Source organism: Morone saxatilis, unplaced genomic scaffold (genome assembly GCF_004916995.1).
Source record: "Morone saxatilis isolate NCDOM2014 unplaced genomic scaffold, NCSU_SB_2.0 Contig7, whole genome shotgun sequence".
In the NCBI taxonomy this organism is placed as follows: domain Eukaryota; kingdom Metazoa; phylum Chordata; class Actinopteri; family Moronidae; genus Morone; species Morone saxatilis.
In genome coordinates this window covers 17,075,110-17,099,893 of record NW_023340246.1, presented here as the reverse complement: position 1 = coordinate 17,099,893, position 24,784 = coordinate 17,075,110, and the positions used below count along the sequence as shown (strand labels likewise).

The following is a 24,784-nucleotide window of genomic DNA, read 5'->3' as shown; positions in this document are numbered from 1 at the left end:
ACTAATCTGTTTTTAGGATTTACAAATAGAATGGATAATTACTGACAGAGAAAACATAGCTGAATGCCGTGGATGTATGTCTGCACACTGTGTGTGTGTGTTTGCCTGCGGGTACTTTCCATTAAACAATGCTAATCACCTCTTCTCTAAAATTAACATGGTACAAAGCTGCACGCTTTTTACACATCACAGTTCGCCAACCCAAATCCCAGTTGAATAGAAGAGTTTTTATTATTTACAATTTTTTTCAAATAAACTATTGTGAGAAGAATAATTGAGACATTATGCTGCCATTTATTTAAATCTTGTGCTACTATACCTTAGCCAGCTGCCATCCCTCCACTGCTTCTTCGCCGTTGCTCTGCCCTTCAGCTTTGATCAACTCCTGGCTCCACCCCCTCAGTCGTCCATCCAGCTCTTTCAACTCATCCTCCAGGCGGGCGGTTAGGCGGTCATATTCCTCCTCTGAGGCTGCAGCGGCAGCCAGGGCCCCCTCCAGGCCATCTCTGGCCCTCAGGGCAGCCCCCTCCCACTGCTCCAGAGCCTGGGACAGCGCCCCCAGCTGTCGGTCCATGGCCTCACAGCCACCCGCTGCCGTGTGCTCCGCCGTGGATGCTGCGCTCCGACGCACCCGACTGAGGCGCTCTCGGCCTTCCAGTAGCCGACACTCCACACGCTCCTGAAAAGATAGGGAGGGTGGACAGGAGAGAAAGTTGCTACGGAAACTGTGGCTACGGAAACCGCAATCTCCGGATGTGCAGTCGATTCTATTTAAAGCTGCCTACATTGCTTCATCACTTTCTATTTTTTTATCCCTTTGATTCTGTCTTTGGACCATTAGTTCTGATGTCCTGTATTTTCATTTGCTATCTCAATATTCTCTTTATATTACTAATTTCATCCTCCAGCCCTCTCCGCCTCCATCTCTCATTCTGTGTGGAAAGGTAGCACTTGGAAGGCAGAGGGTGTGAAAAGCAAACACTTGAATGTGATGTGATAGCAGTGGGCTGATGGGGGGATTAAAAGAGAACAAAAAAAACAGCATCTGATCATTTTAGGATGCGCCAGTAGAAGGATATGAACATTAACCTTGAAATCATGAATGGGAAATGAAAAAGGCTTGTGTGTACAACAAATTATATTTCCTCTTCTACTGAAATGCTTCACACTATGGCTCTACAAATACACATTTATAATGTGATAATTAGGACCCGTGTGTGAAATTTACATGCAAATCAATATCTGCTCACATATTTTCTCTGCTCTGTAATTGCAGAATTATTGAACAGGGAAAAGCTTTGTCATTAATTTCACTGCTGCTCTCTTTTACCTTTTTTTACACCGTAATAGACCAACTTACTGGCAGTAAAATGTGCCAGGAGAGATATCTGGCTGCAATATGGGAACAAACTGAGAACCATTTCCAATTCCCTACATAGGTTGTCATCCTTCATAGCAGGAGTCTATTAAGATTAGATCAGATAATTTAGTAATCAGTTACCTTAGAAACACCTTCAAACTGGGTGTAGTTTTACAAAAACACAACACAAATAACACTGACAGTGGGGTTAATTCAGTGAAACATAGCTTACTGTCAGACTTATAGTGCCTGAAAATAAAAATGATATACTGTACCATTTTCAATGGCACTTGGTTGAATTATTATTTAGAAGCACTCTTATGGTGTGGTCTAACTGATGTGCACAGAGGTAATATTTCAACAAACATGTAATTAGTTTACAACAATCATACATAAGGGACAAACAAATATGGCCCAAAGGAGAATGAATCATGATTCAATAAGGAATCTTGAACCAACCAACCAAAAAATTTAAATTTAAATAACAACTGGGCAAACGCCATGGGCAGATAAAGATTATTGAAAACTTAAGAAAAGCCGCTGAATGAGCATTGTAATAAGACTGTTGTCGTCCAAACTGTATTACCATAGAGAGGCACTTTTGATTTTCAATAGATGAAGTTCAAATAAAAGTAAAATAGTTTGCTTTGACAATAATGTCAAACTAATAAAATAATGCCACACCTATGCCCACTCCTCAGCACAATAGGCTTGTCACCTGTCAGATGTGGTACACTATTATCTGTCAATGTATGGATCAGGAACTGATCAGGATTTTGGGGGGGAATTGTCAAATTGTCAAATCTTGATAAAAGTGTATACAAAGAGAACAAAAGGAGTGTCAGTCGGCATCAACAAGAAGGTTTTTTTGTATGTTGACACCCTGCCTTACCCTCACTTCTGACAGTTTCTTTTTGATGGAGGCAGAGTCTCCTGATGTATCAGACCAATGCTGTAGCTCCTCTCCAGCAGTCATAAGCCAATCGGTGAGTTCCCTCACAGCCTCCAGGTATTCTTGGTGTTCCAACACTACTGCCTGCGCGAGACGTACTCTCTCCTAAAGACACCAACAGTCAAAAGAGACATCATTAGTTTGTAATACTGCAAAAACTGTTTGGTAAACTCAAGAGTTTCAAGGTTTTTTACTAAATATACTGAAAGATAAAGTAACATCGAACCTCCACCAAGACTGTGAGGTCATCAAACTGCGCCTGCAGCTGGGTGCGGGCACCATGGTTAAAGCTGGCATCACCAGTCTTCTTGAACAGCTCTCTAGCTTTTTCTTCCAGGCTGGACAGCGACACCTGGTGGTCTTCCAGGTCAGCCAGCAGGGCTCTAAGTCGCTCTAGCTGGGAGGCCTTTTCTCTGGGCCCTGGCTGGGGGGTGAGAGGGGCGCACACCTCATGCTCTACAGCCTCCATCCAGCACCGCAGCTGGGCAGCACTCTCCAGGTATCCACCCCACTGTGACACGGTCCACTCTAAACGACTGGAGTGAAGACAGTAGATCTCTGTGTTAGTCTGTGACAGGCACATATGGGAATTACACATTCTGAATAAACAGAAAACATCTGACCAGGAGAAATCCAACATGTGGGGAGGGTTTTTTTTTTTAAAAACCAACACAATTTAGTTGATGTTGAACTTTTGTCTAATATATTACATATTGATTTGAATACTTTGATTTGTAAGCAACATAAAGCATATGCAGATATATAAAAATGTGCAGCGTAAATGTAAGTAAAAAGTAACCCAAGAACTACTGACATTTTTCATCTGGTTACTTTAAACTCAGATCATTCTGGTACATAAAGTCTGTACATACTATACTAATAATAATACACATACACAGGTACAGTTTATATTTCACACCCATCGAATGGTAAAGAAATATCTTCTGCCTGTAATCCTGGCTTAGTGCCTTTATCCCCTTTTATTGGGTGGTTCAAACACACATGGACAAAAATACACACCCCCAATTTTCCTTGCCATCTGTTACCCCTGCATGTACAAATAACACCAATATCCACACACACACACACACACACACACACACACACCTCTATTTCACCTGCTACCCTCGTCCTCCTGTTATCCTTTTCCTCTTAAAACCCAAACACACCCCATGTGTGACCCACTGTTTGCCATCCACCATTTAGTCCCTAATGGGATCAATTTTTTCTAGGAGGGGCCATAATTGCTCAATTAAACACACACACACACACACACACACACACACAGATGCATGTGCATGCTGTCATGCCTGCATATGTGCACACACACAGAAAAGAGCACTAAATCAGAAACATCAATCAGAGTTACAAAATGAGACAAATACTTCTCATTATGTATTTAACCTAATGGTAATTAATGGCATTGAGACATCAATCTATCATGATGAAAATAACCTGCTCCCAAGAGAGGGAATTTTTTTGGCACATGGGTAAATGGCCTCTAAAATGTCCAGGGGTGAATGTTTTAATGATACATTAAAATAAGCAAAAAATGAGAATGACTGAATGATAATTTGTTTACAGTTAACTGCAGTTTGTCCAGTTTCTGTAAATTAAACTATACAATGAATGAAGAATATTAACTTAAAGGCAGGACCACTTTTATTACCAGTTATGGTGTATAAATGGCTATACTTGCTCATATGGAGAATAAGACATCAGATTATATTCCAGGTGATGGAACAAGGTGAGCAGTCTACCTGTGGCAGCTCATGGCAGTCACAAGTAGCGTGGCCCACGCATCCTCCACTTCCTGTAGCTGAGAGCGGACCACTTCCTGTCCAGTGGCGCCATAGCTCCGCAGGGCCAACTCGCCCTTACCCATCGCCATATTCAGCTTGACCTCACCCTCTCCCTTCAAAAGCAGGATGTCCTGTGCAAACAGAGCGGGGTCAGAGTAAACTGGATTTAGACATGAGAGAGTTGGATGAATACTTCTTCAAGCAAACAGCCCCCTCTTGTGTTTACTGCAAGAACAGTAGAACGTAAATAAAAGTCTGTCCAAAACAAATGTGTGCATTTTTAAAGATCACAACAACCACTACATACATTTCATTATATATGGTATATCATGGAAGTTACAGATGAGTATAGTCAAATAGCTAAAACCCTCTCTCACCTGCACAGTCTCCAGCCTCTGCTCTAACTGTTCTTTGGTCCCCATGGTGCTGTCTACTGTACCCAGTCTCTCCTGGATCTCCTCCAGCCAGGCCCATACCCCTTGGAGGGTCTCTCCAAAGGCCTGGCTCTCTTGGCAGCCCCGCAGTCTCTCCCTGGCTGCCTTCAGCAAGGCCTGGTGCTCCATCTGGAGTTGGCTTGTCACTCTGACCTCTCCTCCTGACCCCCGGCCTGCTTCAGACAGAGACTGGGCCTCCTGGCAGAGACACTCGATGGACTCCCTTGTAAGAGACAATGATATGTTATTGTTCAGAATATTTAACAGCCCCATGCTACGGCTTCAATAACATATGGCCTCACACACCCACACATACGTACCTTCTTGCGAGCAGTTCCTTATGGAGGTTTTCCATCCTCTCCAGCTCTTCTGTGGTGTCTGAGGCTCCTTGCTGGCTCTCCGCCCCGAAAACAGGCTCGCTCTTGAGGCTGAGATCCATCTGCTTCAGCCAGTCTCTTATACCCTCCACACAGCCATTAAAACTGCGGGGGAGTAGGGGAGGAGAGGAGAGGAGAGGCATATTTCCATTTAATTCAAATTCCGTTGCATACATACAGGACACAATAAGAGTGATGACTTACTTGTTCAGAAGGTCAATACTCTCCTCCAAGTCTCGTCGGCTCTGAGAGCAGCTGTCCAGGTAGTTCCTCCACTCTCTCTGACAGGAGGAGAGACGCTCTTGGACCTGTGCTGCTCCAGCTTTAGACAGGTGGAGCTGGAGCCTCTCGGCTTCCTCACAAACCTGAGAGAGACGCTTCTCACCCTCTGATGTCTGCTCGACTGACACCTGTGGATTAGGAGGAGGAACATGTTGCTAATAAAAACTGATATGTCGCTGCTGATTTTAAGAAATGAAGAGCCACTAACTTCAGTTTTAAACATATGACATATTCACTTTAAATATTTACTATGATATAATTATTGCTTGCTTTACTTGTTGATACCTTGCTTTGCCAGTATCAACAAGTAAAGTTACTGAGACAACTGCACAATGAAAAATAAAGTATAAAAGTATGACATATAACAATACCTTTAGCCTTTGCAACTTGCTTCCAAGGGTGGCAACATCTCCTGATTGATTAGAACATTCTTTCAGCTCCAGCTTCAGATCTGCAAGCCAGGAGTGGAAGTCTTGGACAAGCTCTGCTTCGAGGAACAGAAAGAACAGGTCGATTAAAAGCAAATCAAAAATGTGGTGACAAGTTGAAGAAAACTGATTAGTGGTAAAAATAAAGGCAAAGAAGATTTAAGAAGCGAAGGAACCAGAAGGAGGAGAGCGAAAAGAGGCAGAGGCAGATGGGTAAGTGTGGGCGTGTCCATGCTGTGCAGCACTGGGTTGCCTTGCCAACAAGCTGAAAATGACTCCCTCGAGAGCAGATGTGACGAGAGCTGCATTACTCTCCGAGGCACAGGTGTGTGTCTGAGCAATGAGAGCGCACCGGTGTACCAGACAGTGTGTGTCAGTGGAGTGTGGGTTGTAGTGGGCGGATTGAGTGTGCTCTGGGGAAAAATGTAGGATAATCAACACTAAATCTGTTGCACCACTAACATGAACAAATGACATTGCATCATGTAGTTGTGCACTATTTGATTGGGTGATTATGAGATTTTAAGTGCCATTAAAATGTGTATTCCTGCTTATAAGGGAGAAGTCATAGTGCTTACCTGAGTGCTGTTACTGTTACATAAATTACAAGACGTATTTGATGGAGGTAAAGAACAATAAAACCCTTCAGGAAAGAATGTAATAAACAGTGACTATCCAGACTAAATATAATGCCACAAAATCCAAACTAAAGTACATGTTCTTATCTCTTACCGTTGAAGTGGAGCTGTAACCCATCCTGCAGGTTGCCCCTGGTCTTGGCACAGCGCTGTGCGACGGCCTCCGTGCGCTTGGCGATGGAGGTGAGCTCAGAGGAGAGGCATGACAGCTCCTGCGAGGGATGAGACCTGCAGAGGGCACTCAGGGCATCTCTAGCCGAGTCCATGTCTGCCCTCTGCTGCTGCACAACAGTCTGCAGGTCCTGTGATTTAAAAAAGTAGGGAAAAATAAAAAGACAAGCCTTCATATATATTGCTAATTAGGGCAACAGGGTGGTGGAAGGAGTAGGTAGGGTAGGTAGGTATTTGAAGAGTACTATACCCAAAAGTTAGTGCTCAGAATTTAATTTAGGAAGTACTTGGGTAGAGTAGTGTCCTTTGACCACCATAATAATTATTCTATTTTATTTCTTATGTATTGTGTTTTAATTTTACATTTTAAAATGTGTTCCAACACATTTCTTCACCCTATTTAAAGCGTTTTGAATTGCTTGAAAGTTGCAACACAAATAAACTTGCCGTGCCTTCCTTAGCTATACTCTTGAGGGCAATCTTTTAAATAATTAAGGCATGTACTGTATAACAATATTAGTTCTTAGATTGTTGTGTTGTATGAATCTTGCTAAACGAATTGACAGTGTCATACCTTAACAGTACCAATATCTTCAGGAGAAGTGGTATCAGTGAGGTCAGATAATGAACCCTCAACGGCCTTCAGCCGCTCAGCCATCTGGGACATGAGGTCCTCCAGTCGCTGCTTCTGGAAACTGAAGTAGGTCAGAGTGTGTTTGGCCTGATTGTACACCTCCTGCGCATGGGCCATTTTCTTCCTCAGGTCTGACTCCAGGACCTGGTAAAATATAAGATATTAAGCAACATTATACAACCAAAATCCCATATAAACAACATGCATGTCAAGTGCTTTCATGTGCAGTTTGATGCTCCTTTGAACTACGTCGATGTAGGTCTTTATTTTTGCAGTGTTTGAAGTTTTATAATAGTTCTACTTTTCTATAATAGAAAAACAGTTCAAAACAATCACAATTACGACAAGCTTTCAAATAAAAACATTTAAGATTGAAGGTTGTTCCAATAATGAAATGTCTTGCCTTCTGCAAAAAACAAAAAATATTATATTATTACTGCTTATTCATTCTTTTTATATTACTTTTTAATACTATTGAAAAATAATAACAAACAATACAGTTATGAGATACAATTACATTAATATAAGCACTGATTTATCACAGTGTTATAAAAAGTATTATCAATTTTATTGAAAGATTTTGTAGCAATAGGCCATTATATTATATCAGGATAACTTTAATGACAGATTTCTCTAATAGATTTGTCTTGCATCACAAGATGAACATTGTTTCATAACAAAACAAAACATTCAGCCAAACAATAATTATTATTTTTTAATAATAATTAGTAGTATTATAATTTCCCACACCTGCCTCCACATACAGTGCTTGACCTGAACAGAACCGAAAACTATCTGGGTGTATTATATCAAATCCTTTGTGTAACATTAGCCTTGGCCTAATGGAGAAAATATTTTTTTTGCTATAATAATTTCAGAAAAATCCTCCCGTATTTCTCTTCCCAGTCATATTCACCTGCATTTGTAATGGAGTTTCCTGCAGTTTGGCTCGCTCTTTCAGCTCTGTCACTCTCTCCTGCAGGACATCCAACCTCTGCTCCCTCTTCTCAACCTCAGCCTGTAGATCAAAGCACCGGACATTTTCAAGTAAATCACACTTGCTCTGAACCGACTGTTACGCTACAATCATCGTACACTCTCATGCAGACTGTCCACCGTGCTCTGACCTGAAAGGTAGCAAGATGGGCTTCAGTCCTCTCTTTATCGCTGAGATTGGTGACACTGTCTGTGAGATCAGCAATGGAGCTGGCGGTCCATTGATTAATGTCCTGCTCCATGGACTTGAGGTCATCCCACAGAGCTACACAGTAGCCCAGTCTCTCTGTGTTGGTTTGTATTCTCTCTGAGACCTGAAGGAACAAAGACCAGCAGTCTGTCTATCTGAGTACAGAACAGGATACATCTCAATCAACAGGAAAGGTAGGATCTCTCTCTCCCTCTTTGTGTTTAGTTTTCCCTCCGTGTAACAAGGAACAGTATGCTTTACTGGGAGATGGAAGGAAAACGAGACTTAATTGGTTTGACAGATGTGGGGATGAGAAGTGAGAGAGAGAGACAGAGAGGCAGATAACGTGTCTAGACTTGTTTATATTTCTGTCTCATTTGTGACAGCTGAGCAGCCAACTAAATCCCACAAGAAGAGAAAATGGAAAAAAGGGAAAAGCAGACAGAAATAAATATCATTAAAAGAGGAACAGGTAGTGTTTGGCAGAGCTGTACTGTGGACAACGTAATTGATTTTTGACAGTAAACAACACCACAAATCCCATCATACAGCGTCGTTATCATATTTCAGCTCCAGACGCAGGTAAAATAGACACTTTTTTGGAAAATTCATAGAGTACCACATGTCAGGATGAGGACAATTCATTAATGTCCCAAACGTCAGCACATCTGACCACGTAGCTTCAGGATGTGAATGCATTTGTCTAAATAATAAACAGCCAAACTGATTTCAGGGCCTCTGTACCATAAAACAAGTGCATGGTACAGCGTGCGTTATCGAGTACCACCCACCTCCAGCCACTGGTCTCTTAACGTCTCCATGTCTCTCTGGATGGAGCACACATCAGAGTTGGGAACCTTCTCAAGCTCTCTCTGCAGGTCCTCGACTGTGCTGATGAGCTGGTCCATGTCCTCCTGCTTTTCTCTCAGCTCGGATTGGACCGTCTCATGCTGGAGAGAGAAGAGTGCAGAAGGAATGACAACAGAGCGCCACTAGAGGGAGAGATACTGTACAAACCTTTAAGGGAAGAGGGGGTTTGTTGAAATGCATTTCTGTTTTAGTTCACTGACTGATATGCAGGAAAAAACATGCACATTACAGTCTGATACTTGTAAATCAATAACAGTAGAATTACACAGTATAGTAAATGAATGAAAAAATGCACATGATTTCATCAGGGAAGTTATATACTATCATTTGGACAGTGGATGTTCTGTCCTGATAATATAGCTCAGTGGATTACGACACGTGTGTGAAGTATGAATAATAAATTCTGTTTACCATATGCCTCATTTGAAAAGAATAAGCAGAAACATTCCACAATCAATAGCTTTTTCTGAGAAAAACAAAAAGGTACTGACTCGTGTGAAAGTCCTTTTGGCCTCCTGAGCATTATGGTTGTGGTCGGGCAGATTGTGAGCAACAGCCTCAGCATTCTCTACAACAGTGGTGAGGATCAACTTCAGGTGGTGGAACTGGCGCAGAAGATCTACCACAACTCCACTTTGTTCCTGACTGTGAGAGAAAAGAGAGGAAAAAGGTTAAAGCTGTTACTTGGCATATCACCTGGCAGTGGGTATTGAATGATAAAAATACAACAGGCTCTGTGACTGCTGTTTAAAAAATCTAAATGAGATTAATAAATCAAAATCCCTTGCTGTCATCTCCCCTCCTTACCCATTGGTGCTCAGAGTCCTGACGTTCTCCCAGGCTGTCTTCACCAGTGCTACCTCCCGGAGAGCCTCCCCAGCCAGCTCACTGTCTCTCTGGGCCAGCTGGCTTCCCTTCTCCTCTAACCACCGTTGGGAGTGCTGCAGGGACTGGAGCTCATCCTCCAGCTGGACGAAGAAACGCAGCCTGGGAGAAATAGATGCAGAAGAAAACAATGGGGATTACCACTCTGATTCCAACACAATATATCAAAATTTTCAGGATGTAAAATTGAAATGGATTTCTCCATCCATAGTTTGGCTTTATTCATGTACTGTAAGTAAAAGCTCACAGGGTGCATTTGAAAGTGACAAAGTATATAACATATTAAATATATTCCCAGAGAACGTGTTTCCGCAATATTGTCAATAACAATAACAATGATCTTAATTCAGTAAAATCTGGCTTTTAATTCAAATGATGGAGTTGCCATTTAACAGGAGTGCTTGTTTCTTATTAAATTAATCATCTAAGAACAAAACCAAATATTTATTTTGCCTAAAAACACATATATGTTTCTGGGAGCCTTAACACAGGGGGAAAAAGGTGGAGGACTGATAACGATATATTATTGAGTTCATACAGTTCAGCTGACACCAAGTATGCTTATATCAAGTATCAAAATATATGTTAAAATATATATCGGCTTAAAGTTTTGTGGTTACCATATACATACCTGTTTTGAAAGGCCTGTACAGAGCTCTCTCTGGCCCCCTCTTGCCTCGCCTCATCCTCCAGTTTTTTCAAATTCTTCATCACCTCCTCCCTCCTCTCCCTGAAGGAGCTCCATAATGCCCCTAAAGCGTCTGCTTCACTCTGCCTCCATCCTACACCCCTTTGAACCTCCTCCAAAGCCATTGTAAGAGCCACTGCCTGTCCCCTGCAAGATGTTCTTCCCTGAGGGTGGCTCACATCTTTGGAGCCCCTCCACTCTGCCCCACACAGGTGAAGGTGCGCTTTGCTTAGCTGCCCATCTAACCCGACTGCCTCAGCCTCAAGCCTGGCCACATCTTTAGACACTTCCCCTATCCCACGATGCAGCTCTTCAGCTTTGGAGCGGTCCCAGCTCCCCCTGCCTTCCACGGCCTCATGAAGGTGTCGCACAGCCATCGCCGCCGCTTCATGCTTCTCAAGAAAAGTCTTTAACTCAGTCAGGCACTCTTTACGGAGGAGCAGGAGACGCTGGGATTCACTGAGGGGTTGTAGGCAGTCCTCACTCCAGCCCTGGAGCTGCTGTTGGGCCTCCGGGGTGGAACAGCGAAGCAGGGAGGACTCCTTTTGCTGGAGTGTCTCTCTTAGTGATGTATGTGCCTGTAGTTGCACCTCGTGCTCCTACAACAAGATGGTTTGATTAGACAAATTTGTATGGGCTCCAACAGCAATCAATATAAACTTGCTTGCTGTAATTGCTCCAATAAACAGAGCCTATAAAAGGACATAATTGCTGAAATTATTGATTTCGCACCTTCAGCTTAGTAATTGCAGCCTCAAGATCAGCAATATCAACCTGGGAAGAACTTCTCAAACCAGACAGGAATTTTTCACTCCTTTGGGTCAGAGTCAGCAGTGCCTGATCGAACTGCTCCAACTGCTCCAACTGAGGCTCCAGCAGCTCAAGTCTAAGTGTGATGAAGAATGATGAAAGGTGTAAAAAAGCTAATAAAAATGCTTGAATCCATTACTTCAGAGGTTAACAATTTTAAATCATCTGTATAATAATGTCTAAAAAGTAAATTGCCTGTGTGATATGCTGTTCTTCAAAGAAATGCATCTGTCCTGTGTTTGTGTGAGATCATCACTGAGCTCTTGGATACGAGCTTCAGTCGCTGTGGGGTACAGACACAGCCCGAGATTCACAAGACCCTGGAGGAGAGCCTCATAAGACGGTGTCTCCCTCTGCATTTCCTGTATGGGTGAATAAATATTAAAAAATCATTAGCAGAAAAAACATTGTATAATAGGTAAGGTAAAAATAAAACTGACAAATAATATACGTACATGAAACAAAAAAAATCTAAATGCAAATGGATGGTTTGTGAAATGGTTTACCTGTACATTTAGTAGTTCATTTCTAAGCTTTACTTTGTCTGCAGACAGCAGGTCGGTGTCTGGACAGCAAACAGACTCACACCTGTCCAGCCAGCTTTTCATGGACGAACTCTCCTTTTCAAATCTGTGGATACAAAGCTGACACTAAGAACAATGTATTCAAATGAATTACAATTTACAGGGCTATTCTTAAAAGGAAAAGAATACATATTGATCCAATGATGTGAAAGCACGAACACACAATGGCACAAAGACACAGTGATACTGTCTGTGTGCTATTTATTATCTGACCAAGCCTTAGTATCAGTGACAGGGTCATAATGGGGGCAGCCATATCTCGCCAGAGCACCCAGTGCTCTAAGTAATCCCTCATACATACACCTGCAGGGGAGGAGATGAGGTTGACAACAGAGGCAACACACAACCACACAGGGCACACATAAACCGAGCTGAACTTTAGCAGGTGAAATATAATTGAGTTACTGGCTGGATAAATACTAAAAAAAAACAAGCCCCAAAGCTTTAGCCCTTTAAATAGCTACTATCTGAGTGGATCATTATTTTTTTCCTCTTGAATAATACAAAGAATAAGAAATAATTGCTCCAGTAAAAATCTATTGTGTGATCAAAGCAAGTGATGATAAAAGCATGTTATTAGAATAGAAAGGCAATGGCTGACTGGGGGACGGACAGATTGAGTCAAAGACAAGATCTCGCTCCTCTACATCACACTAAGATGAGGGAACGGTTCAGGGAATAAAAAGGGAAATTGGCACAGAGAAGAGGATTCGGCACAAAGAGCACAAGTACAATAAAAGGGGATATAGCGATGTTTATACAATCAGAATAAGATACCAAAGTTAACAGGAAAACAGTCGAAAAAGAATGGAAAAAGAGAAAACAGCAAATGAACCACAGTTTGTGCTCAAAAATGTTTCTTACTGTATACCATTTTCATATTTCCTGTGTTTGTTCAATGTGACAAACACCTGAAATATTCAAACACACCTCTTTTACAGTAGGTGTTGGAGGAACACACACACACATACACACACACAAGGTACAGAGTGATACTGGCAGCCCAGCAAGGCATCACAGCAGCTGGCAATGCATCTTTTCTTTGTGATTCTGCCTACAGTGTCTCTATCTATATGTTATTGTCTTAAAAGCTGGAAAGAATGGCTCATGCCTGGGTATTCATTATGGTAAAATATTCAGCAGACGGCTGGTGTTCTTTTTCAGACAAATATACTGGTGTAGGATTATCTTTTTTACTGTGGTTTACTTTACCTTTGCCACAGCGCTAGAAGACTCTCTAATGTCGACTGCTTTTCTGTGGCTTTTCCCATAAGCTCTCCCTGTTGCTTTTTGAGGTTAGCCACCTCTTCCTCCAGCTGGCTTCCCTCTCCAAGTCTTTTCATGGCTGAACACAAAGCCAGCAGCCTGGGGTTCAGTTGCTCCACAGCCTGGCAGACCTCCTGGAGGAAACGAAAGGTGTGCGTCATCAGAAAAACTTGTGGTTTAAACAAAGTCAACTTGATAACTAAGACTGTGCTAAATTACAGAATACAGGTTCACACTGGAGATTACTACCTAACCAGAAACAATGAGAAAAAGAATGTTAATTTTAATGTTTAGGTCTGAAAAAAGAAAAGCAAAACTGCAATCTGAAAAGGGATTTAGTAAAGTCAACCTCAAAATATCAAACTATACAGCTATAGTGATATAACATCTTACCATATGATCCTGGAGGCTTTTGTAGGTCTCATTTGATGATGTACAGTTTGTGACTAGACTATCCAGCTTCTCTTGAAGGTCACTCATTGTTTTCTTGACCTAATAAAGACAAAAGTTTATTCAAAAATGAACACGCACTGCCACTGCAAAGTCTTAATTGCAATTTCTGCATCAAACGATTCCATTACGTGTTGCTGTGTACCTGTTCAAGGTTATCGTTGTATCTCTGCCTGTACGAGGCGCACTGGTTGAGCTGTCCTCCCAGCTGCTCTACTCTCCCCTTCAACTCTTCCCAGTAGCGTCTCATCTGCGTAAGCCGTGCCCGAATGTGTCCAGCCTCTCCAGGGGTCACAAACCTTGACAGGGCCTCACAGTCTGCCTCCATGTGGGCCAGAGCTGCCCTTCTCTCCTCTAAACCTTCCCCCACAGCCTGCAGGGATGCAGCAGTAGCAGAGAAATGATAGTCAGGAAAACATATAAGAGGCACAAGTTGTGGAAAATATAATAAGCAATAAAAAATACTAGGAAAAAAATACTTGATAACACATCGCTAATTCTCTCTAGCCTCTTCATTGGCCTGATGACAGACAATGTTATGTTTTTATCTTTAATAAATCCCTTTATCTGCCAAGAGTGTACAGGTTGTGTCTCATCAGGTTCATGGAGGTCTATAGAAATACAAGCACAAAAGCTGGATGAAAAAAAAAACTGACTGTGCTGCTTCTGGAGGCAAGTGCGTTCAAACTCACAACTTATCAAATACCTGCCGCAGGATTTCTCAAGTCCTGTTATCCCAAATTTTTTTTGACATTTTCTTTCCCAAACCTCAATGAGATTGACAGAGCTGAGGTCTGGCAAGCCAAGATTATATTTTCTTCAATATGATCAATTTATTTTCTATATCCTAGACCACAGCTCTGACCCAATTTCCCCTTGGGGTTAGATTAAAATGTCATCTTATTTCATCGTAATCTTAATAACCCTCAGAACACACAGATACTGTACATTACAGCGCCAAACAGCAATTTTGACTCGTTTCACTTGGAGCTACAAAAAAATGTGTGGATGATGCATATTTATTTGTGAATATCAGAGGATTATTGAAGGAAAAAAAATAGCTATACAGTGTGGAGTCAATGTTATGGATGACTAACCTGCAATTATTAAAAAAACACCATGGCATAAAAAAAAACAAGAAACAAGACATACCTCCACTGTGCTGATGTGTTTGTCCAGAGGATCTAAGGAGGAGGTGTAGTTGACGGCCTCCAGCTCCTTCTCTTTCTCATTGATCCAAAGAGAGAAGACCTCTGATTCACTGCTGAAGCGTTCCCACCACATACACATCATCTCCAGCTGGACAACGCTGGGAGACACAAGGTTAGACAAGACACATTTTGTAAAATACACTGAAAGCATATTTAGGTGTACTGTAGGAATGAAAGTAAACAAGCACACACTGACACGTCTGAAGCAGCAGACATGTCGGTAAAGTATAATCTTACTTGAATGATGCGCTTCACTTTTTGTTCAAGAATTTTGTCTAAGAGGTAGAAGTACGATTTTGGCTGTCAAATTGTATATAATTATTAGGACAGATCTGCAATTTTGCTGTTAAAGTAAAAGCCCTGTTCAGAATCCATAATAAATGACCATTGTGAGTTTAAGTAAACCATTTCTCAGTGAAAGCTGTCTTTTAACTTGAGTTTTTCTCATCTTGAAGTCTTGACGCTACAGTATACTTCATTATAATTAAAAGGGAGGGTGAGGATGGGACATACGTCTTGTTGAGGTGGTCTTGAAGTTGTGTGACTGCTTCTCTGGTGGACTGGGCCTGCTGCAGAAGAAGAGTTTGATTCTTCGGACCGAGCTGAACATCTGCTGCCTTTTCCAGGAGGAGATCTGCTCGCACAGAACACTCCTCAACCTTTGTGAAGAGCTCCTACAGGCAGGAAAAAAAAGCCAATATATTGTATTAGCAAATACAGAACGTAGACTATATGCATGTACGCACACACAAACACACACACTGAACATACCTTGACATGCTCCAGTTCAGTTTTCAGGCTGTCCAGGCTGTTGAAAATAAGTTCTTTGTGCAGCTCATTGTTGGTGTTACTGATAAACCTCCAAACTGTTTCTCTTTCTGCTTCAAAATTCTGCCAGGAGCTCAGCGTCGCCTTGAGATGATGAAGAAACAACAGAATAGTGTCCTTGAGTAAAGTTTCATACAGAAAATACTACATACAAAATAATCTCTGGCCTTAATTTAACTGAATTTAACTCTAGATTATCCCAACAACTTTTCCTGCAGAGTGTCAGTCATTCAGTCATACAGCTGTGAGTGTGAGTGTCATCTACCAACAAAATGCACCTTCTTTGTCTGCATCTGCTACCATCAATCTCTCTATGTAATGATTAAGCATTAGTGTAATATGGTCCTGTGATTTAGAGGGACGTCCTTGATGTTTTGGGAGTGCTGATTTAAGATATTTTATGGTGGTTTCTTCTTGCCCTCCAGGCATCTCACACAGTTTCATGGAGTGTGACTGATTGATTGATTTTCTGATCAATTCGATGGAAGTGATCGAAGTGTATAAGCAAATCCCAAGACAACAGACACAAATAAAATGAACACGCCAAAAACAATCAATTTCTGGTTAAGCTTCAACATGGACCAATCAATGATCACCGCAGGGGCGTGTGTAAAAACTCACACATGCAAACATTAGCACACTGACATGTGCTCATTCTACCTGCAGGTTGTGTCCCTTTGCCCCTGATTTACGGTCGACCTCTCTGAAAGCACCTTCAAGCTCCCGCAAAGATTGACTGAGCCCCTCCCCTTTCTGCAACTGGCGACAGTGGGACACCAGAAGCTCTGCGTCTCTCCTGTTAGCATGCAGGCGCTTCAGGTGTTGCTATATAACAAACACAGACAGGAACAGAACATGTCAACATAGTTTACTTGAAGCGGATGCGACCTGCGGCGTCTGTAGATAAAAACGTCTCATTTTAAAATAACATAAGATTATACACTAATGAAAACATAACTATGAATATTATATTTAATTCCATAATGTTAGATCAGACATCTGATTTACACCTTTTAAAAGAAACTTCTGTAAAACAAATATCTGCATAACAGTTGACTTCACCACCCTCCACTCACTGCTCCTGCACTATACACACCTGGTGGATAAGGTAAAGTTGTTTGGCCTCATCCAGGCCCTCAGCTTCCAGGATCCTGCTGGTCTGCTCCTCAGCCTCCCTTCGCGCTCTCAGAACCTCCTCCAATGCACCACGCACCTCCTCCCCCAGCTCCTCGTACTGGAACATAGCAGAGCCCTCCTCACCCCACTTAGAATGAGGGAGACAAAGGATCAGATTAACAGAAAACAGAAAACACAGAAGATAGACACATTTTTAGCATTTGGAATATTTTGAAATACCTGACAGAGTGAAGAAAACAGTGCCCGCAGGTCAGTTGAGAGTTTGGCCAGAGCTGTTCTCTGCCTCTGGACCTCCAGTTCAGAGCTAACCTCAGACAGCCCAGCAAGACGGCTCTTGAGCCACAGCAGGTTCTCCTCTCGGGCATCTATTGCTTCCTGCAGTGCCTTAAAAATGGTGCATGCGCAAAAAAAGTGAATGCAGGTTTACTGAGGTTGAGCAGTATTGAATCATGACTTAATCTCTGCAATTACAGCAGCAAATATGACGTGTTAACTCACCTGAACAGCAGCATCAACTTGCTCCTGATGGCTGGAGTTTCTTGCTGTGTCTCTCAAGAGCCTCACCTGCCTCCTCTGAGACGAGAGCCAATCAGAAAGCTCACAGAACCTAGAACAAAAAGTAATTACTTTGAACCCCCTTCAGTGAAGAAAAAGTCAGCCATTAAGATGTTGGAGATAGTGTGAGGACTGAGTTTTTGTTCATCTTTACCTCTCGTTCCACTCTTTCCATTTATCAGGATGCTGCTCCAGCTTGAGGTAGGTGTTCTTGATTTGCTCTGCAACCTCATCTACAACCCTTCTGGTGGAGTCTAGCGTTTGATAAGCCGTGTCGTTGTCAGGCAACTTATGACACAGATCCTCCATGTTCCTAATCCTCTTCTCACACAAAGTCAGAGGTTTACGTTCCCTGAAATAAGTCTGAAGATAAGAGAAAAGGAAATGTTGAACTGGTGAAGATGACATTAAGTGATTGTATCTTTTACTCTCACTCTTGTTTTAATCTGTTTCAAGTTTCTACCAGGCTCACTCTGTGCTCTTTGATCACTCGCTCACTGGTGCAGGTGCCAGACAGGGCTTGCATTTCCCTTTCCAACTCTGTGCTGCAGTCTTGTACGATCACAGCCACTCGACTTCGCTCAGCCTCCACCTTTAAACGGAGCAGGTGAGAGGGTACCTCGCCCTGGATGTCCTGTGGAAAACACAGAGAAGACAGAGCATGGGAGACATTGTAGATAATATATGCAATAAAATTATATGAGTTTCAGTCTCATATTGTTCCTTTCCTGAACTTTAACTGCAGTTAAACCAAACTAGTACAGGTTAATTGGAAACAGACTGGAGGGAACTCTATCAAAGCCAAAGGTCTTCTTGGTTAAGTTAATGAAGTATCGGCAATGCGCCTCCAGAGATGTACAGTAATTAGTGAGAGTGTTAAAGCATGTTGACCCCTGACCTTCCAGTGTTTGTGCAGCCTGCGGACAGTTTCTTGCAGCCCCTGTTGCTCCTCCTGTGGGAGGATGTCAGTCAGCTCATCACATGCCTTCAAGAACACGCTCAGCAGTCGCTGGTCCAGTTGGCCAAAAAAGTCCTGTGCAGAAAAAAATAGAAACAATGAAATCAGCAAGTATTTTACAGTAAATGCTGACATTGAGGTGGATAAAAATAAAGCCATTGTCTATTTACACATAATGTAGAGCCTTGGCAGAGAAAAGTAGTAAAATGAATGTATTTTGAGTTCTGTTTTGCTGTTTGTCTTTGAGGCCAATACAAGAATTAGCTCAATACACATTAATAGACATTGATCAGCTGTACCCTTCATGTATGTCCTCCATTTACAGCAGAACATTATAGGGTTTATCTTACACTGTGTTTCTTCAGTAATTCCTCAGCGTCTCCAGTCTCTCTCAAGCAGCCTTGAGCTTTTTTCAGCACTCTCTCCAGCTCTTGTCTTGATTCCTCAAACCTCCTCCTCAGGCAGTTGTTGGCCTCTTCCTGCCTTCTCCATTCCCCGACCTCCTTCAGCAAAGCCTGAGAGGACGGACAGCAAGTAGCGGTGATTGCAATTAGTCTCCTTGGTAATATAGTTTAATTACATTATTTGTCTTACATCAAGCAAATGAATGGTGAGACACGATCTGCACAATCTGCACTGTTGCCTCCTGGGTGTTTTGATGGGTGTTCTTGTAATCTCATTAATATAACCAGTATTGTGGGTAATGCAGTGTCTGTGTGGCATTCTAGTAAACATACGTCTACATGTATGTTAAACACTAACCTGTGCTGAGCCTTGTATTTCAGCCACTCTTTTTTGCAGCAGGGAAAGGTCAAAGTTTCGGAGCACCTTACTGGTGGACAGCGCCCTCTGCAGGGTGTGGTGATTCCTCTCAATCACTGACAGACAACGTTTACAGCTTTGCTGCTGATTTAACAAATCCTGAGGAAATTGTGGAAACAAATACATAAGTGTGATGACAATGATGCGTTCAGAAATGTAAACACTCTTATTATATCTCAGCAATTCTGCTCCCATCAGATAAAAAGGTTATAGTAAAAATAGGTTGTGGAGATGAAAATGACTACAGTTTCAATGACCTAGGAATGAGACAATATACACACAAGAGAGTAAATATATATATAAAATGCACACATTACATATACACTTATATTAACTAAGTCTTAGTTTTTGTAGATTTTTCCATAATTTGTAGGATAGCTCACACATTTCTATCACAAGTCACATGAGTGATCATACATAAAAAATCCCCAGCTTAATATCTAAACAACAAACTGGATAATAAAAAATATCCATGATATACTGCGTGTCAACTGCACCTTAAAACTGATTGTATGCAGAATGACAACCAAAACAACTAAAATAAGAACATTCCTGACCCAAGAAGTCATAGCTGTAACTGGTAACCATTTAAGTTGAGTCCATTAATTGTCATCATATCTAACCTGCCACTTTTGTTTTTGCTGGGTTTGGGTCTGTGTGTCTGGGTCTCTGGCAGCAGAAGTGATGCGACTGGCCCGCTCCAGGGCTTGGTAAAACGCAGTGATGTGTTTCTCCATCTCCTCCAACAGTGGCAGGAGGACATGACATTCCCTCACAAGGGAGGGACACCGCTCTCTCACCTGGAGACGGTTAATACAAGCCATTAAAAAGTGACACGGAAGTGTCTTAAAGAAAGAAAGACGCTGTTTCAGACGTTAATGATACCTACCTTACTCAGCTGACTTTTGGCTGTTGCAATAGTTGTCATGACCCTGGCAGCCTCATCCTGTGGTGCATCCTTGGCGAGGAACTGAGCACTGCGGGCAGCCAACTTGTATTGTGTCTCCATGGCAACAACCTTTTGCTTGGTATTCTAAGATGAGACATGAAGGCAAAGGGTCATCTTAGACATTCTTTTGGGTTTTTTTTATATATTTTTGGGGGCTTTTATTGCCTTTAATTGGTAGTGACAGCTGAAGAGTAACAGGAAACAGGGGAGAGAGAGGGGATGACACACAGAAAAAGGCCACAGACAGGTCAGATTTGAACCCTGGGCCACACAGCAAGGACTCAGCTTTGGTACATGGGGCCAGCTCTACCACGTGAGCTATACAGGCACACCAGCTCTTTTTAAATTGCTTCTTAAAAACTGTCTGTCTGCAGCTCTGACTTCAAAACACCAAGTTTTTAATCAGTTTTAGAACACAAACTCACTTAAAAAGGAAATAAAACAATATAATGAATTATTTTTCCATAGTATGTTTCTGCCGGAGGAGTTGTCTGTTTTCTAATGTGTCCCAATACGAAAATCATCGTAAATGTCAAAATGTGCTAATATGCACCTCGGAAATGGTTCGCAGGGCCCCTCTCTCATTACAGTCCAAATGTAAATTCATCTGTGATCTAACTGGTGCCTTAAATCCTGTTTGTGATTCCCTACCTACTGATTTGAGACACACCCACAGAGCCGTTGACAGGGTTGCTGCAGTCTGACTGTTCTAATCTGGAGCTTTTCTCACCTCCACATCCTGCAGAAAGGCTCTAACACTGAGGAAAGACACCTGGACAGGAGCTTTGAGCTTGGCCTCTGCCGTGTCCAGCAGCTCTGTAAGGGTCGATACAGCCTTTAGATGGTCTTTTCTCCACTTCTCCAGCTCATCTGTATGGGCATACTGCAGCAAAAGGAAAGATAATACAAACTTTAGAATTGATTTTATAGAGAGATGTACCTTCCTCAGGACTGGGTCAAGTGGTACCACACATTTAAAATAAAAAGATCCTAATGCTCCTCTCTGACATACAGTATTTTTAGTTGTATTTTTGTTTGTTACTTGTTTGACTTTGAGGAAGAGGTCTCTCCATCTTCCATTCAAAAGAAGCAGTTGCTGCTTCAGATCAAGCGACACCGTCTCATCACACGTTTCAATGAGAAAATTCCCTGCGTCGTTCATGGCTGCATGCTGATCCATCCAGTGGCTGAGATTTCTGAAAAACTCCTGGAAGAAAGACAGACTCATTAAAAGACAGAAAGAAACACAGACACGAGGAAATTAAGAGAAACAAAGAACAACACAAAGAATGAGTGTCAGAAACAAAGGCAGCTACTCCAAAAAGAAACAAAGAAATGTATTCAAAGAAAGAAACAAAGAGAGGACAATAAAAAACTGGGGTAATTAGGTGTCTAATCCTTGGTGGGGATGTGAATCTGAGGTAACCATGGCAATGCGACAACTGGAATATCCTTAGTGGCTTGTTGTAAGTCAAGGAGATCATTTGATACTTGAGTGGAGACTGCTAATAGGATTCCACTTAGAAGACCAAATGCTTGAAATTGGTCTGACGTAGATTTGATTGCTCCTGCTCTGAGTCCGTCAAATAAATACAAGTATGAGGGGATACTTAATCTGTGCAAAAAAAAAAAAAGAAAAAAGCTTTGAGTATATGGTGGGATTCCCCAAAATAATAACCTCATACCCGTTTTATGTTTTCCGGCTGCCTCAGGGCTTCCTCTGCATCCTCCAGCCAGGCCTGTAAGGAGGCCACAGTGGAGCTGTATCTCTCCCAGTTGGACATCACCTCCTCCAGCATGCTCCTCACACTGCGTACTTCCATTGACAGACTCCTCCACTGGGTCACCACCTCCCGCATGAACCTTCGCACTCCCATCTCACCTTCATCCACTGCAGGGGAGATACATCAACTTTAACAACAACAACAATTACAGCAACAGTGATACTTCTACTACCAGAACATTATTACTATTGCTGTGGTTGCTGCTAACAGTACTAGTCAAACTAGAACAGTGTAAACGGGAGACGTCATAAACATACTAATCTTTAATATTAAAACAATTGCCTGAATTGCTTGCTGATATTTAGATTTTGTCTGTGGTTTTAAAAGACCAGTGTGGAGGATTTAGTGGCATCTAGCGGTGAAGTTGCCCATTGTAATCATGTGAATACAGTTCAGGCTTCCAAGAGTGAAGGTGAAACTATGGTGGTCGTGAAACAACAAAATCTTTGTTTATCAAATCAAGCGTTGAATCTATGAGCAATAAAACACACTAATGCTCAATTCAATACAGCATTAATTGGTCTGGTATGACAAATGGCTCGTGGTGGCTAATATTAGCTAATGTTAATGTTATTATTGAGTCAGATTGAGGACTTGTGGATTGTCTACTCGTGTCATTCTTAGACTACATTTTAGCATTTACATATACTGTTATATAATTGTGGCCACTATTTAGCAAACGTTACATAGCCTCGCTTCCATCCATAGGACATATGGTACACATATTCATAGAAGCACCAGACAAAGAGCACACACAGGCTGATGGAGCCACATGCCATTGCAGACAAATCTCTGACCTCAAAAACTCTCACTACAGGGAGATGCAATAGATGTCCCTGAGTGCTCCATTTTATTTGTAAAAGCTGGTCTGGTCTCATCAGTCCTGAACCACAAACTATTGTCAGCCAGTTCGGGGCTGATAAATAACTCCACCAATCACACATATCCAGTTTCAAATACACATTCATCAGATAGTACTGTGCCTTACTATATATATATATATATATATAATAGATAATGACATGTCAATCCCCCTTATCCTCCTCTCCTTCTTCAATTTGCTATAACCTCAAACTGGGGCTTAAAAAAGATCCAAATGATCTCTCATCCAGCCAATCGGAGCCGAGGGTGCTAACTACCAGCGAGACTCATGCGGGTACGATGGAGATGGGGGGGCACTTCATTTTGTGGGGTCGACCAATCAAGCTTCAAATGTCCTGATTTCTTGCCACACCTCAGTTCTCTGCTCTGCATACCCTAAAGCAGCACAACCCTGAAACTTAATGAAACCAACAAGCTAGCTCAGTTTGCGCCCAGAGACCTGCAGAAGTGGAGCAGCCCCTAACTAGCAAATGGGGTCGTATTCCCCACTGAGAGCTGGGAATGGAGGAACCTCATTTAGCAGTAGCCTGCAGACTCTCCCCTTCTACCGAGCTCTAAAATCAGACAGGGGCACACTGAGATGCTGCAAGAGAAACCTCTTTGGTTATGGAGGGATGAATAAAGTTATAATAAATATTATAATAAAAAATAATATATGTTTAGTGTCACTCAATTTGAGATAAAGGCAACATCTAAAGGATTATAATACAATTAGGTTTGAGCGATATGTGGGATGATAAAAATGTATGAATAGAGATTGTGTCAAACCATTTATACCAAGATATGTATCCCTTTAATTTCTTTGGCTTTATTAGACCATTGTGGGCATTGGCAATGATGACTGAGCAGGAATGCTTTATTGCAATATGGATTTTTATGTGATTTTGGCATTAAGTACTTAATTTGTCAAATATTTAATTTACTGGAACAGCCAAAAACAGACATTTCTGTCAGGTTAATTTATGAATAAAATGAATAAAAGGGTATTCGGTTGTTCCTTTCTGCTGCATCAAGAGTGAACCTTCAAGCTCGTTTATTCAATTTATTCACCAGAAAAATAACCACGTCACAATATAGCTATATAATATAAAATTACTTGGACCATTTATCACCATCAGCCACTTCTAAATGCCATTATTTAATGGTTGTCAGTAAAGTCTGAATTGAGACATTTAGCTGTTAATCAAAAACATATGTACATATAAAAACTGCATGCACCTGATCAAAGAAGGTTTATTCTGTATATTAAATAATTAACCTTTAAAAGGTCCCCAGAATGGCAGAAACAGAATATATGCATAAGTATGTTTTCATTAGTGTATAATCGCTTGAAAATCTGCATCATTGCATTTCGTTACCTCAGCATGAGCATGATAATGTCCCATGTCCCCTTGGCCTTCTACTGTAAATCATTTTTTTCCCTGAAGGGACAATAAAGATTGAAGTGAACTAAAATGAACTGTTTTTATGTACAGAGGGAGCAGGTCCTCCTCCAAGGATGCCACCATGTTGAACAGCCATGTTTATACAGTAAATAGTAAATGGTTGCAATCAGCAACTTCACCGCTAGATGCCACCGAGTCCTACAAACTGGTCCTTTAATTATGGTTATTTTTACATATCAAATCATACATTCACTGTGCCCATTTTGACATCTCACCTGAGCTGTCGGCATTGACGTAGGCCTCCGCAGACTGTTTCAGGGACTGGAACAATGCCTCGTACTTTTCAAAGAAATGTTGCTTCTCCACAAATGACTGATGAAGACAGAATCAAAGAGAAAAATGAGGACAGTCACATCATAATGGATATACAGAAATAAAACTAGTAGCCATATACTA

General features: G+C 41.7%; 2 protein-coding genes across 2 annotated transcripts in view; both read right to left on the bottom strand.

Annotated features, from left to right (window-relative positions):
• LOC118340856 (nesprin-1-like) overlaps nt 1-9,173 on the bottom strand; it is a gene marked incomplete in the record, with an annotated part of 73,189 nt that extends 64,016 nt beyond the window's left edge. The window contains 13 exon segments of the mRNA XM_035679008.1: nt 320-679; nt 2,253-2,417; nt 2,539-2,848; nt 4,073-4,245; nt 4,492-4,771; nt 4,869-5,030; nt 5,130-5,335; nt 5,579-5,691; nt 6,368-6,575; nt 7,019-7,222; nt 7,995-8,096; nt 8,206-8,388; nt 9,056-9,173. Of these exon segments, the coding sequence (XP_035534901.1) occupies nt 320-679; nt 2,253-2,417; nt 2,539-2,848; nt 4,073-4,245; nt 4,492-4,771; nt 4,869-5,030; nt 5,130-5,335; nt 5,579-5,691; nt 6,368-6,575; nt 7,019-7,222; nt 7,995-8,096; nt 8,206-8,388; nt 9,056-9,172 (2,583 nt within the window).
• A 36-nt stretch (nt 9,174-9,209) lies between these two features.
• The window catches only part of LOC118340996 (nesprin-1-like), a 32,778-nt gene continuing 17,203 nt past the window's right edge, over nt 9,210-24,784 (bottom strand). Inside the window, exons 14-41 of the mRNA XM_035679162.1 lie at nt 24,604-24,700; nt 21,963-22,168; nt 21,320-21,484; nt 21,008-21,160; nt 20,218-20,361; nt 19,952-20,128; nt 19,269-19,427; nt 18,857-19,021; nt 18,447-18,581; nt 18,021-18,182; nt 17,703-17,911; nt 17,492-17,600; nt 17,213-17,377; nt 16,953-17,120; nt 16,517-16,681; nt 15,800-15,940; nt 15,542-15,702; nt 14,970-15,126; nt 13,963-14,190; nt 13,761-13,859; nt 13,314-13,501; nt 12,057-12,147; nt 11,713-11,879; nt 11,440-11,593; nt 10,651-11,306; nt 9,942-10,121; nt 9,622-9,779; nt 9,210-9,214 (exon numbers count right to left, since the gene is read on the bottom strand). Of these exons, the coding sequence (XP_035535055.1) occupies nt 9,210-9,214; nt 9,622-9,779; nt 9,942-10,121; nt 10,651-11,306; nt 11,440-11,593; nt 11,713-11,879; nt 12,057-12,147; nt 13,314-13,501; nt 13,761-13,859; nt 13,963-14,190; nt 14,970-15,126; nt 15,542-15,702; nt 15,800-15,940; nt 16,517-16,681; nt 16,953-17,120; nt 17,213-17,377; nt 17,492-17,600; nt 17,703-17,911; nt 18,021-18,182; nt 18,447-18,581; nt 18,857-19,021; nt 19,269-19,427; nt 19,952-20,128; nt 20,218-20,361; nt 21,008-21,160; nt 21,320-21,484; nt 21,963-22,168; nt 24,604-24,700 (4,764 nt within the window). The remainder of the gene's footprint in view (nt 9,215-9,621; nt 9,780-9,941; nt 10,122-10,650; nt 11,307-11,439; nt 11,594-11,712; nt 11,880-12,056; nt 12,148-13,313; nt 13,502-13,760; nt 13,860-13,962; nt 14,191-14,969; nt 15,127-15,541; nt 15,703-15,799; nt 15,941-16,516; nt 16,682-16,952; nt 17,121-17,212; nt 17,378-17,491; nt 17,601-17,702; nt 17,912-18,020; nt 18,183-18,446; nt 18,582-18,856; nt 19,022-19,268; nt 19,428-19,951; nt 20,129-20,217; nt 20,362-21,007; nt 21,161-21,319; nt 21,485-21,962; nt 22,169-24,603; nt 24,701-24,784) is intronic.